Raw genomic sequence first — 12,987 nt, 5'->3', positions numbered from 1 at the left:
TGCCAAAGGTCTCAGTCATTGCCTCTGTGAGGCCCAACACTCGAAAGGAACTCAGCCACTTTGCTTCTGTGAGGTCCTACACTCAAAAGGTGATCTTTACATGCCACCAATATGGGTGCACTTGACTCGACAGGTCCTCTCAAGCACAGCCCATTGCCAAATTATACTCTGGCCTGATATTCATCCACAATGCTAGTTTTTCTTGTCTATTTTTCACACTCCTATTTATGCAGATTTTTGCACCTCAAGCTAGGGCAATACTTCACGTATTAGACAGTACTGCAATGTGAATAGAAAATATCTTCTGTCAGTACTCCAGCTCTTTTTAGCAAGATCCCCTGTGTGTGCCATCTGTGCAATTTAACCAATGCTCTTTTTTCTAAAGCATTGGCCTGCACATACATCTGCATCAGTATCCTTTTGGGATCTTTTCGGTTTGAACGGCAGTTTTTAACATGATTTCTAGGTAACTAAAAAAATTTAAACTTTGTATACTGGTAGAATGTGTTTATAAAACATCTTTTTCTCTTGGCTTTATTGAGAAAATTCTATAGTTTGTAAGATATTTGTTGTTTTTTTCTTCAATTTCTGCAATTTCAACCAATCACTGACGTCCATTGAGGTAAACAACATTCTGTGCCGTATGAATATGTCACTCGTTTAAGAAACAGATTAGGTTTATTTATATTTGTGAAGAACAAAAGATACCTTTCCCTTCACCCCTAACCCTAACTCTAACCCTAAAATAGATTGAAATGCAATAGATCGATACTAGGGTCATAATTATGGGTGACAATTTCATCTGACACCGCTAGAAAAACTGCCGTTCAAACCGAAAAGATCCTCATTTTGTTCAATTTCCCATAACCGGTTCTTTCATTAACAAGAGAGTCCTGTAGCAGAAATATTTCCGCCTCACTTCTAATCCTGTAGACATTTGATCAGAGCCATTCGAGCAGTGACCATCTGGTCTTTTCCTATATCACGGACTGTCCAATAGAACCTTCTTTTGTAAAGACGGTGAAATGATTTGAGGGAATTTGGCTGTTATTTCAACGTTGAGCGACTAAGTGGAAGGCCTGTCGTTGACCGGAGGTGTTTATGTTTTGCTGGGAACATGATTGCTGCTACACCGCCGGTCTCAGCGAAACATTTCCCACGTTGCCTCCAAGCATGGCTGAGAATCTCTATGTTCACGCGGCTGAGATCTTCACCAATGCTTTGGCCAAGAAAGCTCACGTCAAAAATCTTGTTTATGCGTCAGAATATCCAGTAAGTATTGCTTATGATTTAAATAACTTCTTTGCTTTTATCTTAATACAAACCAGTTTGTAAAATCCTCTTTCTTTTCCAACGTGGTCGAGATTCAACACAGAATTAGAATTCCGTTTTTGGTGTCTTTAATTGGAACGGAATTGAAGGCGGCGAGCTGGCAGAATCGTTAGCACGCCGGGCGAAATGCGTACCAGTATTTCGTCTGCCGTTACGTTGTGAGTTCAAATTCCGCCGAGGTCGACTTTGCCTTTCATCCTTTCGGGGTCGATTAAATTAGTACCAGTTACGCACTGGGGTCGATATAATTGACTTGATCCGTTTGTCTGTCCTTGTTCGTCCCCTCTGTGTTTAGCCCCTTGTGGGTAGTAAAGAAATAGGAATTTAATAGGAAAGAAAGTAAATGATTTTCTGTCATTAATTAATTTCTTTCGTTGTTACTTTTATGCTTTTGACAAATTGTTGCTAAGTTTGATTTTTTTTACTCGTTTCATTCATTTGGACTATGGCCATGCTGGGGCACCGTATCTACTTTGTTTCTTTTCTGCTCGGAGTTTTGACTAATAGTATCAGCAGGGCTGGTTTTAAGCCAATTAAACAGATTTGTTCAAATTGAGCCCTGTGCATATGCTCAAACAGGGTATGCTATGATGAATTTTTAGTACATCAAGCCCTCAACACTTTTTGGCTGGAAATGTGGGAGGGAGATTTTGGGTTGGAGTAAATGGAAGTTACTTGGATGTTTGAGAAAGGAAGGGAAAATTGGCTAAAATGTTTGGATCTACTTTTGTGGAGGGGCTATGCTGCATTGATAGGTCAGAAATCCTCAAACCAAAGGATTGCTCCGGATGTTTGCAACAGATCAAACCCTACTAAGGACTCTTAAAAGCATGATAATGCTGTTGAACTGGGTAGCATAAATAAAAGGGTAGGTGAGTCTTTCTGTGCTATAAATATTGGGTTGTCCGGAATGTTCATGCCAATTTATAGTAGCTTACTTTCGACTTATTTTAGTACATGGTTGAGTCTGTAAAATAGGATTTGACTACACCTTCATTTAGAGCACAGTTTAAGCTATCTTCTCATGGAAGAATGTTTATGTTCCTATAACTTGTGTTAATTCTGTAGCCCTTTAAAATGGAAGATAAGAAAGTTCATTTTCGGCATTTGATGATTTGAGAACCAGACAAAAATTGCTGCAGCTCGGCTGTGACGTGTTACCCCCACCCTCCATATTCACCAAATATTGCTCCTTCGGATTTCCACTTATTCACATCTCTGCAGAATAGTGTTAATGGCAAAAATTTCAATTCCTTGCATGACGTAAAAAGATACCTTGATGAATTCTTTGACATGAAACCACCTCATTTCTGGGAAGAGGTTATTTTCAAATTAAAGGAAAGATGGAGACGCATTGTGCAACAAAATGGTTCATATTTGGTTGATTAAAAATGTAATGGCAAGTATTTATTGACCTTTTTTCTTTCCTTTAAAAATTGGCACAAACTTTCCGGACAACCCAATATATTTTTAATTTAACCAAAACTCTGCCTTTGTTTTTTTTTCTTTCCAGAACAAGAGGAAACTCTTCGCTTTAGTTTGTCAAGGTTTAAAACACAAAAACATTCTTCATGAAATAGCAACTTCTCTGAATATTCTGAACAATGAGACTTATGCCTTACGACAAAATATGCCACTCTTACAATTGCTGCTGTATGACAAAATTTTTGGTAAAGGTATCTGTGGTTCCAGACGATTTAAAGTTGAGTATTTTACCTTCTGCTGAGACTTTTTGTTTTTCTTTTTTTTTTTTTTTTGGCTTTTTTTTTTCCACATAAATTTGTTTTTTCCTCGTTAGACTGTGAGCAAAGCATCTCTTGTCAACTGCAACAATAACAACTATATGATAATGTGAGATTAATGAATAGCAGGATACATGTTAAGAATTTTCCATGTAGTTGTGGCTCTGTGGTCTAACAACATGGATTTAAAGTTCAGTTCTTCTGCATAATACTTTGGGCAAATGTCTTGTACTGTAGCCCTGGGCTAACCAAAGTCTTGTGAGTAGATTTGATAGATGGAAACTGAAAGAAGTCCATCGCTAAGTAACGGGGACGTAAACACACCAGCATCGGTTGTCAAGCAATGCTAGGGAAACACACATATGCATATATATATACATATATACGACGGGCTTCTTTTCAGTTTCCGTCTACCAAATCCACTCACAAGGCTTTGGTCGGCCCAAGGCTATAGTAGAAGACACTTGCCCAAGGTGCCACGCAGTGGGACTGAACCTGGAACCATGTGGTTGGTAAACAAGCTACTTACCACACAGCCACAAATGTCTTGTTTTCATAAGTTTTGAATTAAAATCTTCCACCAAACCTTAGTCACAATTTATGATCCTAACACCAGCTGAATGATAACAAAGTTATTTTACTAAATTCTTTGTTATATTTAAAGTAATTGAAAGAAACACAGAGCATCTCAGAATAAATACAATAGTGAAAGGGTTAAATGCTAAAGCTACAAGCATGAGCTTAATAATTACAAAATTATTGTGCTAAATTCTTAATTATTTTAAAATTTAATTGAAACAAATGGTTATATATTTCAGCAGAAATATGGTAATGAAAGGATTAAAAAGAACTTGTTGTTGTTCAATTTCAGAATGTTATGAGGAAATATCGAGACAAAATCAATAACCACTGTGAATTGTTATTGAAAGAAAAAGGTATTGATGATGTGAAAGAATTACTGACCTGTGATAATGCAAGTGGTATGTTGGACATGTTATACTTCTTTTTATATGGATGTCTTGTTTTTTGTTTTTTTTAACTGATATTCTGTTGGAGTAGGGCAGCCGTTGAGCAGAAATAGTCAAGAAATTATTGTAAAGCACATGGACGGTAAAATTATATTTGAACTATGTAAACTCGGACATCACATTTAACACTGAAATTGGCACAACAAAATCTTATACGGGCCTCTAAAGACCATATGGGCCCTGATGAAAACCTCTGACCGAGATAGTGTGGTAGTGTTGCCTACAATAGAACAATCATCTTGTCCAAAGAAAGTTTTAGCTCTCATTTTCCGGTTGAGCAAATTACACAGCAGCTCCCTTTGGTTCATATTCTTAAACAGTCGTAGGAGTATGTGTGTATAAGTTTATGTTGCGAATGTGTGGCTGTTGAACTTATTACCTGGTCATGGGATCAATTCTTGGATTAAGCATCACATTGTGCTCTTGAGCAAGGCATTCCATTTCACATTGTTCCAATCTTTGCAGTAGAAAATGCGTTGCATTCACTGCATTGTGATGCCTTACTCACTCTTAGGACAGAATCTTGTAAACGGCCATTGCCAGCTGCCACACTCGAGATGATGCATAGACAAGTATATACACAAGTATATACACAAGTATATACCCAAGTATATACACAAGTATATACACATATACTTGTGTATATACACATTTTTTACTCTCACTCTCTCTCCCCTCCTCCTAGCAGGATGTTGATGTATATGTATGTGTGTATATATATATATATATTTATATATATATATATATAATATATATATATATATATATATATATATATATTTATATATATATATATGTGACCTCGTGTGTACCGTTGGCGATTTTTTTTCCTCTGTCTTCCCTTCTCCTATGTTTCCGACGAAGATCTCCGCTCGAAACGTTAAACCCTCCTTCTTTCCTGAGCATCCAATAATACCATATTTGTTCCATGTCCTCGCTTGTGTTTTCTTGTTTGGATTAACTATATATATATATATATGTGTGTGTGTGTGTGTGTGAAAAATAACTTAAACTGTAATTTTGTATATCTCAGTGCTGACTCTACCCAGGTATATCCGTGTCAATACTCTCAAGGTGAGAACGAAAGCTGTTTGCTCAATATTTAAAGAAAACGGATACAAAAGGATCCACCGGAAAGGAAAAACTTATGAAGAGTAAGTTTCTTCACATCTATAAAAGAGTTAGAATTATTATTATTATTTCTTTTTCTTCTTCTTCTTCTTCAGTTATTAAGTGCCAACGCCAACCACTCCGAGAGTGTCGTGGGTGCTTTTTATGTGCCACCAGCACGGGGCCAATCAGGTGGTACTGGCAACGACCTTGCTCGAATGTTTTTACACGTGCCAGTGAAGCGACGTTGGTAACGATCACGCTCGAATGGTACCCTTTTACGTTCCATGGGTACGGAAGCCAGTTGGCTGCTCTGGCAACGATCACGCTCGGATTGGCACCCTACTAGCACATGCACAAGTGCCAGTAAGGCGACGCTGGTAATGATCACACTCGAATGGTGACCTTTTATGTGCCGCTGGCACGGAAGTCAGTTAGCCGCTCTGTCAACGATCACACTTGTATGGTGCTCTTTGCACCCCGCTAGCACGGATGCCAGTCACGAATTGATTTTGGTAATGAAAAGAAAACCCTTGTTGAAGGTACCACACAGTGTGATTGGACAGAGAACCATGTTGATGCCGCCAAAGTTTGTTTAATCTTTACTACTGTTCTGCTCTCATACCCTTGCTTATCTTGCTGATTTTCAGGTTTCTTAATGCCATACAATTTATGAATTCTGGTGAATTTCTGCGAGATCTTCACATCCCTACACTCCTGGTTTTTCCAGCTGGTTCTGAATTCCACGAACATCCGTTGTTTTTGTCCGGGAAAATAGTTTTGCAAGAAAAAGTAAGTAACTCGTTTCTTGTTGACTTTGGAATCCTTGCTACCCCTACATTTTCCCAAAGCTCTACCGATTCTCCTAATCCAGTTACACTTGTGCTAAAATTTGAATCCATTATTACTGGAAATATATAAACTAAGGCAAACTCTCTTTTACTTGTTTCAGTCATTTGACTGTGGCCATGCTGGAGCACCGCCTTTAGTCGAGCAAATCGACCCCGGACTTATTCTTTGTAAGCCTAGTACTTATTCTATCAGTCTCTTTTACCAAACCTCTAACTTATGGAGACGTAAACACACCAATATCGGTTGTCAAACAATGTTGGGGGGGACAAACACAGACACACACACACATATATATATATATATATATATATACACGACGGGCTTCTTTCAGTTTCTGTCTACCAAATCCACTCACAAGGCATTGGTCGGCCCAAGGCTATCGTAGAAGACACTTGCCCAAGGTGCCACGCAGTGGGACTGAACCCGGAACCATGTGGTTCGTAAGCAAGCTACTTACCACACAGCCACTCCTATGCCTATGGCAGAATTGTCAGCTGCTGCTTTTGTCTTTGTTAAAAAGTTTTCAAATAGTTTTGATTCTTCAAATATTGTTTTACTTGTGTTTTTATTTTTATTTTATTTTTTTGTAGGCCAGTTGCTTCCCTGCTTTTGTTTTGTCCCCCACTGAGGGGAGCACCGTTATTGACTGCTGTGCTGCTCCAGGGAACAAAACTACTCATCTTGCTGCTTTGATGAACAATGTTGGGTAAGAAGAATTATTATTGTCTAATCTCTTCACAAAAGCATTTAATCGAAATTCCTTCCATCAAATATAGGCGCAGGAGTGGCTGTGTGGTAAGTAGCTTGCTTACCAACCACATGGTTCCGGGTTCAGTCCCACTGCGTGGCACCGACCAAAGCCTTGTGAGTGGATTTGGTAGATGGAAACTGAAAGAAGCCCGTCGTATATATGTATATATATATATGTGTGTATATATATATGTGTGTATATATATATATATATATATATATATATATATGTGTGTGTGTGTGCGTGTATCTTTGTGTGTCTGTGTTTGTCCCCCTAGCATTGCTTGACAACCGATGCTGGCGTGTTTATGTCCCCATCACTTAGCGGTTCGGCAAAAGAGACCGATAGAATAAGTACTGGGCTTACAAAGAATAAGTCCCGGGGTTGAGTTGCTCAATTAAAGGCGGTGCTCCAGCATGGCCGCAGTCAAATGACTGAAACAAGTAAAAGAGTAAAGAGAATAAATAACTGAAATATAGTCTCACCACCACTTCTTCTCTTCCTTCTTTGAATTCTATGGCTTGAACCCAGAACCAAATAACAGGAATGAAAACTGCCAGGCATCTGGTCTGGCACTTTATATAATTCTACCAGTTCACTAGATTACTCTCTTTACTTGTTTCAGTCATTTGACTGTGGCCATGCTGGAGCACCGCCTTTAGTCGAGCAAATCGACCCCAGGACTTATTCTTTGTAAGCCTAGTACTTATTCTAGCAGTCTCTTTTGCTGAACTGCTAAGTTACAGGGATGTAAAGTAACGGAGGGGTTAAATGCTACTGGATTAAAACATATCAGCACAAAATCTTTTTTATTTAAAATAGTGAAACACATATTTGTTGTTTGGCTATAGTTTACCACTTGTGGGAAATCTATATATAAACAGCAAAATGTCTGTCTCTTTGTTGTGTGTGTGTGCGCGCGTGTCCTTTATACAAATCCACAATTTTTCAGTTAGAGGGCTCGCACTTTCTATGGTCATTCAAAACCGTCCAAGGGTGGTCGTGCACATCTTTACATTTCCCCAGTCACCCCGCAAAGCCATTAAAAAATCAATAGAAGTGACTTTTTGTGAATTTTCTATCCAAAACCCAATCAAAATGCCTGAAACTTGATACGCCAATTGAATGCCAGCTAGCTGTATGTGATTGGTCAGAGATTTGGACAGTACTCGCGTGTATGTGCGCACGCACGCAGCTGTATATGCATGCACTAGCACTGCGTTGCCGGGTCATAGTGCTAGTTAGCATATAAAATAAAACAAATTTCGTACAAATTACATTTATGGAGTAGCTTTAATTTGCAATTATCTTTTAACTTTGTTTATTTGATTTGCTTATATTCTTCATTTGGCAGAAAAATTTATGCTATTGAAAGGGATGCACGTCGAATGGAGACTTTAAAAGATTTCATTACAAAGACAGGCAGTGAGATTGTTGAAACTATCTGGGAAGATTTTATGATGTTAGATCCTGCTGACCCTCGATTTAAAGATGTGGAATTCATTCTGGTGGATCCATCATGTACTGGATCAGGTATGATCTCAATCACGTTTTAGTTTATCTCTAAATACAATCTTTTTTTTTTTTCAAAACCACAAAGAATGACAGCTGTTTTGATGATGTATATCTTTGGATATAACAAAGTGAGGGCACAAATATAGAGAACAGGGGACTTTGGTGCAATTCTGCTTTAAGCATGCCATATCTTTCTCTACACCCTTGTAACTTTTATTTTTTGGAATTTTGAGAAAATTTTTGTGAATTTGTATTCTTCACATGGGAATTAGCACATCATCATCATCATTTAGCGTCCGTTTTCCATGCTAGCATGAGTTGGACGGTTCAACTGGGGTCTGTGAAGCCGGAAGGCCACATCAGGCCCAGTCTGATCTGGCAGTGTTTCTAGGGCTGGATGCCCTTCCTAACGCCAACCACTCCGCGAGTGTAGTGGGAGAAAAATTTTTTTAATTTTTCGAATTTTTTTTTCTTAATTCCTTGGTTAATTTATCGAATTTTTTTCTTTTTAAATCACAGTTTAAAATATGGACAATCCAAATTTTGGGCTTAAATCCCAGCAAAAATCTCTTTAAAATGTTTATGGAGAGAAAGATATTGAAAAACATCAATACCTCAGACTGACAAACGAACGAGGAGGGTATGAGGTGATTATGAGATGTGCTAAAAATAACAGCTAAATAGACCTTAAATCAGGCACCAAAATTTCTTCGTTATTTTCGATTTTGCATAATCGTATGAATTCCCACATGTAGAACACAAATTCACAAAAATTTTCTGAAAATTCTAAAAAAAAATAAGAAAAGTTATGAGGAGTTATATGGCTTGCATAAAACAGAATTCTCCAAAACCTTTTGGGGTCATTTTACTTGCAAATTCACCTTTCTCTTCAAATTCGGTATAAAAAATTTGTTTATTTTTTGGCTCAATCCTACCTTAATTGTCTAAAACTGATGTTTTAAATGAATTTTCTTTCTCTACACATCTTTATTTATTAGGAAATTTCAACTTTTCCTCGTTTTTCTTTGGAAAATTTTTTGATCTTTATTAATGGAAGACATTGAATGTATGACTATCTTAATTACTTTTCTGTTAAAAATTACATTATTTAGTCAAGGCTTATACTATAAGTCTAAATTCATTAAAAATAAATAAAAATTTGCGTTAAAACTCGATAAAGCAGTTACCTCCCTTATATTTTTCTCTCTGTGAATATTTTGTAAGTATTTTCTTTTGTAACTTTGTGTTCACCATTTTTCTGTGTTACTGTCGTTAAGATAGTTTTGGGGATTATTTTTGGATTGAAGCGAACATGCAGTCTTAATGCTTGGCAGACATAGGTTTCAAAGAAATACTAGCTGATACATATGTTGGAAAGGAGATAAAAATAATAAATAATAATAATAATAATAATCATAATAATAATAGTGTACAGTGCTCAGGTGCACTACAACTCATCTAAAGTGTATATATAATCAGGTGTAGTTTCGGCGGATTTCGGAAAGCATGAGGGCCTTAAAGGATGCAGTGTCATGGCAGTCAACAACTGACGCAGGCAGTTTATTCCATGCTTCAGCAACTCTGAGCATGAAAAAATGTTTCCGAAAGTCATGGGAGCTGTGTTGATTTCTGACTTTGTAGGCATGTCCACGTGTGTTAGACACATGGAGATCAAAAAGGTGTTCAATGTTGTTGGTGAGGTGGTTGATAACTTTGTGGGTGCTTACCAAGTCTGTCGCCAGACGCTGGAGCTTCAGTGAATCCATGCCCAGGGAAGCAAGGTGCTCAGAATATGGTAGGTGTCTGATGGAGGGTATGCGTTTGGTTGCACGTCTCTGGACAGATTCCAGGAGGTCAATGTTCTGAGCAAGATAGGGGTTCCAAACTGATGATGCGAATTCCAAGTGTGGTCGTACCATAGCTGTATACAGTTTTAAATAGATGGCTGGAGAGCGGCTAACAAAAGTCTTGCTGAGTGATGCCAAGACACCCTCGGCCTTCTTGACAATTTTAGAGATATGCTTTGTCCAACGCAAATCACTGCTGAGAAGACAACAGGTCGATTTTCCATGACAACCTGTTGTGAAGCTCTGACCAGATCTACAAATGGAACTTTTTTCTTGAAAGATCTGTATTTCAGTTTGGAAGAAAGTGGGGAAAGCATAGGGCCAGACATGCCTAGAAGAGAAGGCTAGACTTTAGGTTAAGCAAGGAGAGAAGTAGACATTGAAAATAAAAAGTTTGCTAATGTTCTGTAATGTGAGAAACTCTGGTAAGTCAATATGAAAAAGGGTTCCATTAATGGAGAACTAATGTAAAGGGCTAACTTGTAGGCACTGTAACTTGTGTTGATCATGTTAAACCAATAGGATTTATAAATGTGTGGTTGAAGACATTTATTGATGAGGAATTCATCTTATGTTGTTTTCTATCTCTTTTTCTCCAGGCATAATTTCCAGAATGGACAATGTACTTGACAGTAATCCTACAACCAGCGACCGCTTACAGAAACTGTATTTTATTCAGAGAAATTTACTGAGACATGCACTCAGCTTCCCCGGTGTTAAAAGAGTCGTTTATTCCACGTGTTCTGTCTTCCCAGAAGAAAACGAACAAGTCATCGATACAATCTTTGAAAGGTTCCAGAAGGAATATTGCCTGGAGGAAATTATGCCAGACTTTCCTCACCGTGGCTTAGAGGGATATCAGTGTTCTAAGTATTGCCTACGGTTCACATCAGAAATTGATAAAACTAATGGTTTCTTTGTGGCTTGTTTTGTAAGACGTGCTCTACCGATAGTTGAGTCCAACCATGAACAACTCTAAGTGGAAACTGTAAACTGTGATAACTCATCAAACTGAAAAACATTGCTCATTCTGAAACATCAACCATAAAATGTATCATCATCATCATTGTCATCATTTTTCTAATACATTCTAATCTCTTAATATAATAATGAGTGCAGTGTTTTTATATATTTGTATATATCTTATAACTTACTAGCACTGTGACCCGGCGTTGCCAGGTCATAGTGCTAGTGCATGCATATACAGCTGCGTGCGTGTGCACATACACACTAAGTTGGGAATGAAACTTAGCACACAACCACATATGTATGTCATCATCATTTAACGTCCGTTCTCCATGCTAGCATGGGTTGGACAGTTTGACCGGGGTCTGGGGAGCCAGTAGGCTGTGCCAGGCCCAGTCTGATCTGGTAGTGTTTCTACAGCTGGATGCCCTTCCTAACGCCAACCACTCCGTGAGTGTAGTGGATGCTTTTTATGTGCCACCTGCACAGGTGCCAGATGAGGCTGGCAAACGGCCACGATCGGATGGTGCTTTTTACGTGCCATCGGCACAGGAGTCAGACGGGGCTGGCAACGGCCACAATCGGATGGTGCCTTTTATGTGCCACCGGCACGGAGGCCAGTATATTTTCAAATTCTTGCCTGAAACCTGGTGGTTGTATTACGGGGACTGCCTTCCCTCTTGACTAAAAGATAAATAAATAAATCACTTGAAAATTATTTTGATCTGATCATATGAAGGATGGACAGAGAAACAATGGTTTATATTACATCCCCAAAGACTTGGGACCTGGGTTCGTTTGTGTCAAATTCCTCACATCATCGTCTGCCTTCCATGCTGGCATGGGTTGGACGGTTTGACAGGAGCTGGCCAGGCTTGAGCCCACACCAGACGTCTGTGTCTGTTTTGGCATGGTTTTTACAACTGGATCTCCTTCCTAACACCAGCCACTTGGCAGAGTGGACTTAGTGCTTTTTACATGACACCAGCATAGGCGAGGTCAATTTTGGCCAGGTTTTTACAGTTGGATGCCCTTCCAAATGCCAACTACTTTACAATGTGGACTGGATACTTTTTGTGTGGCACCTACACTGTCTTGCAAGGTACTGTGTGGCCCTGCCAAAAATCTTGAGGGGAGAGGGGACATTAGAGGAGGTATCATTTATTCAACTCCTTTCCATTCTCCACCTCTCCACTAGTATTCAGGTCCCTTAGAAGTAAAAGGTTATCACATGGGTATGTGGTGTAGTGGTTAAGAGCGCGGGTTACTAACCCCAAGATTCTGAGTTTGATTCCAGGCAGTGACCTGAATAATAGTAATAATAACATCGGAAAAAACCTTAGGAATGAGAACTCAGGTTTGAGATTTCCCCCAAGACACCTGACGAATACTGGAGGGTATATCAGCCGAAGCATTGTGTTAATAACAAACAAGATGAGGACAAATATCCATCAAATGCAAATAATGTTATCCTTTTTGTTTCTTAGATATATACTGTGAAAAGCCATGTAATTTGTGCACCTGTGATTTACGAAGGTGATTTTCAGGTTAAAAATTGTTAAAAAAAGCTTATGCTCCTGTAAAATTCGCACCCAAAAGTTTTCAGAATTGCCGATATAGCCAGGGGGAAAAAGGTTTTCGATTTAGTTGGATTTAGCATAATTTCACTCACTTATGATTAGATTTTATTAAATTTTCATCATCATCATTTAGCGTCCGCTTTCCATGCTAGCATGGGTTGAACAGTTCAACTGGGGTCTGGGAAGCCAGGAGGCTGCACCAGGCCCAGTCTGATCTGGCAATGTTTCTACGGCTGGATGCCCTTCCTAACGCCAACCACTCCG

At 38.7% G+C, this 12,987-nt stretch overlaps 1 protein-coding gene across 1 annotated transcript; it reads left to right on the top strand.

Moving 5' to 3' along the window:
- The first annotated feature begins 923 nt into the window (after positions 1–923).
- On the top strand, positions 924–11,284 carry LOC115217815 (28S rRNA (cytosine-C(5))-methyltransferase-like). The gene is made up of 8 exons (XM_029787497.2): positions 924–1,272; positions 2,846–3,034; positions 3,946–4,054; positions 5,136–5,256; positions 5,863–6,004; positions 6,655–6,770; positions 8,170–8,348; positions 10,777–11,284. The coding sequence occupies exons 1-8, from the start codon at positions 1,102–1,104 to the stop codon at positions 11,154–11,156; spliced, it is 1,407 nt and encodes a 468-aa protein (XP_029643357.2). The 5' UTR covers positions 924–1,101; the 3' UTR covers positions 11,157–11,284.
- The last annotated feature ends 1,703 nt before the right edge of the window (positions 11,285–12,987 follow it).

Source organism: Octopus sinensis, linkage group LG12, assembly GCF_006345805.1.
Source record: "Octopus sinensis linkage group LG12, ASM634580v1, whole genome shotgun sequence".
NCBI classification, from domain to species: domain Eukaryota; kingdom Metazoa; phylum Mollusca; class Cephalopoda; order Octopoda; family Octopodidae; genus Octopus; species Octopus sinensis.
This window is presented reverse-complemented; position numbering and strand designations above follow the sequence as displayed.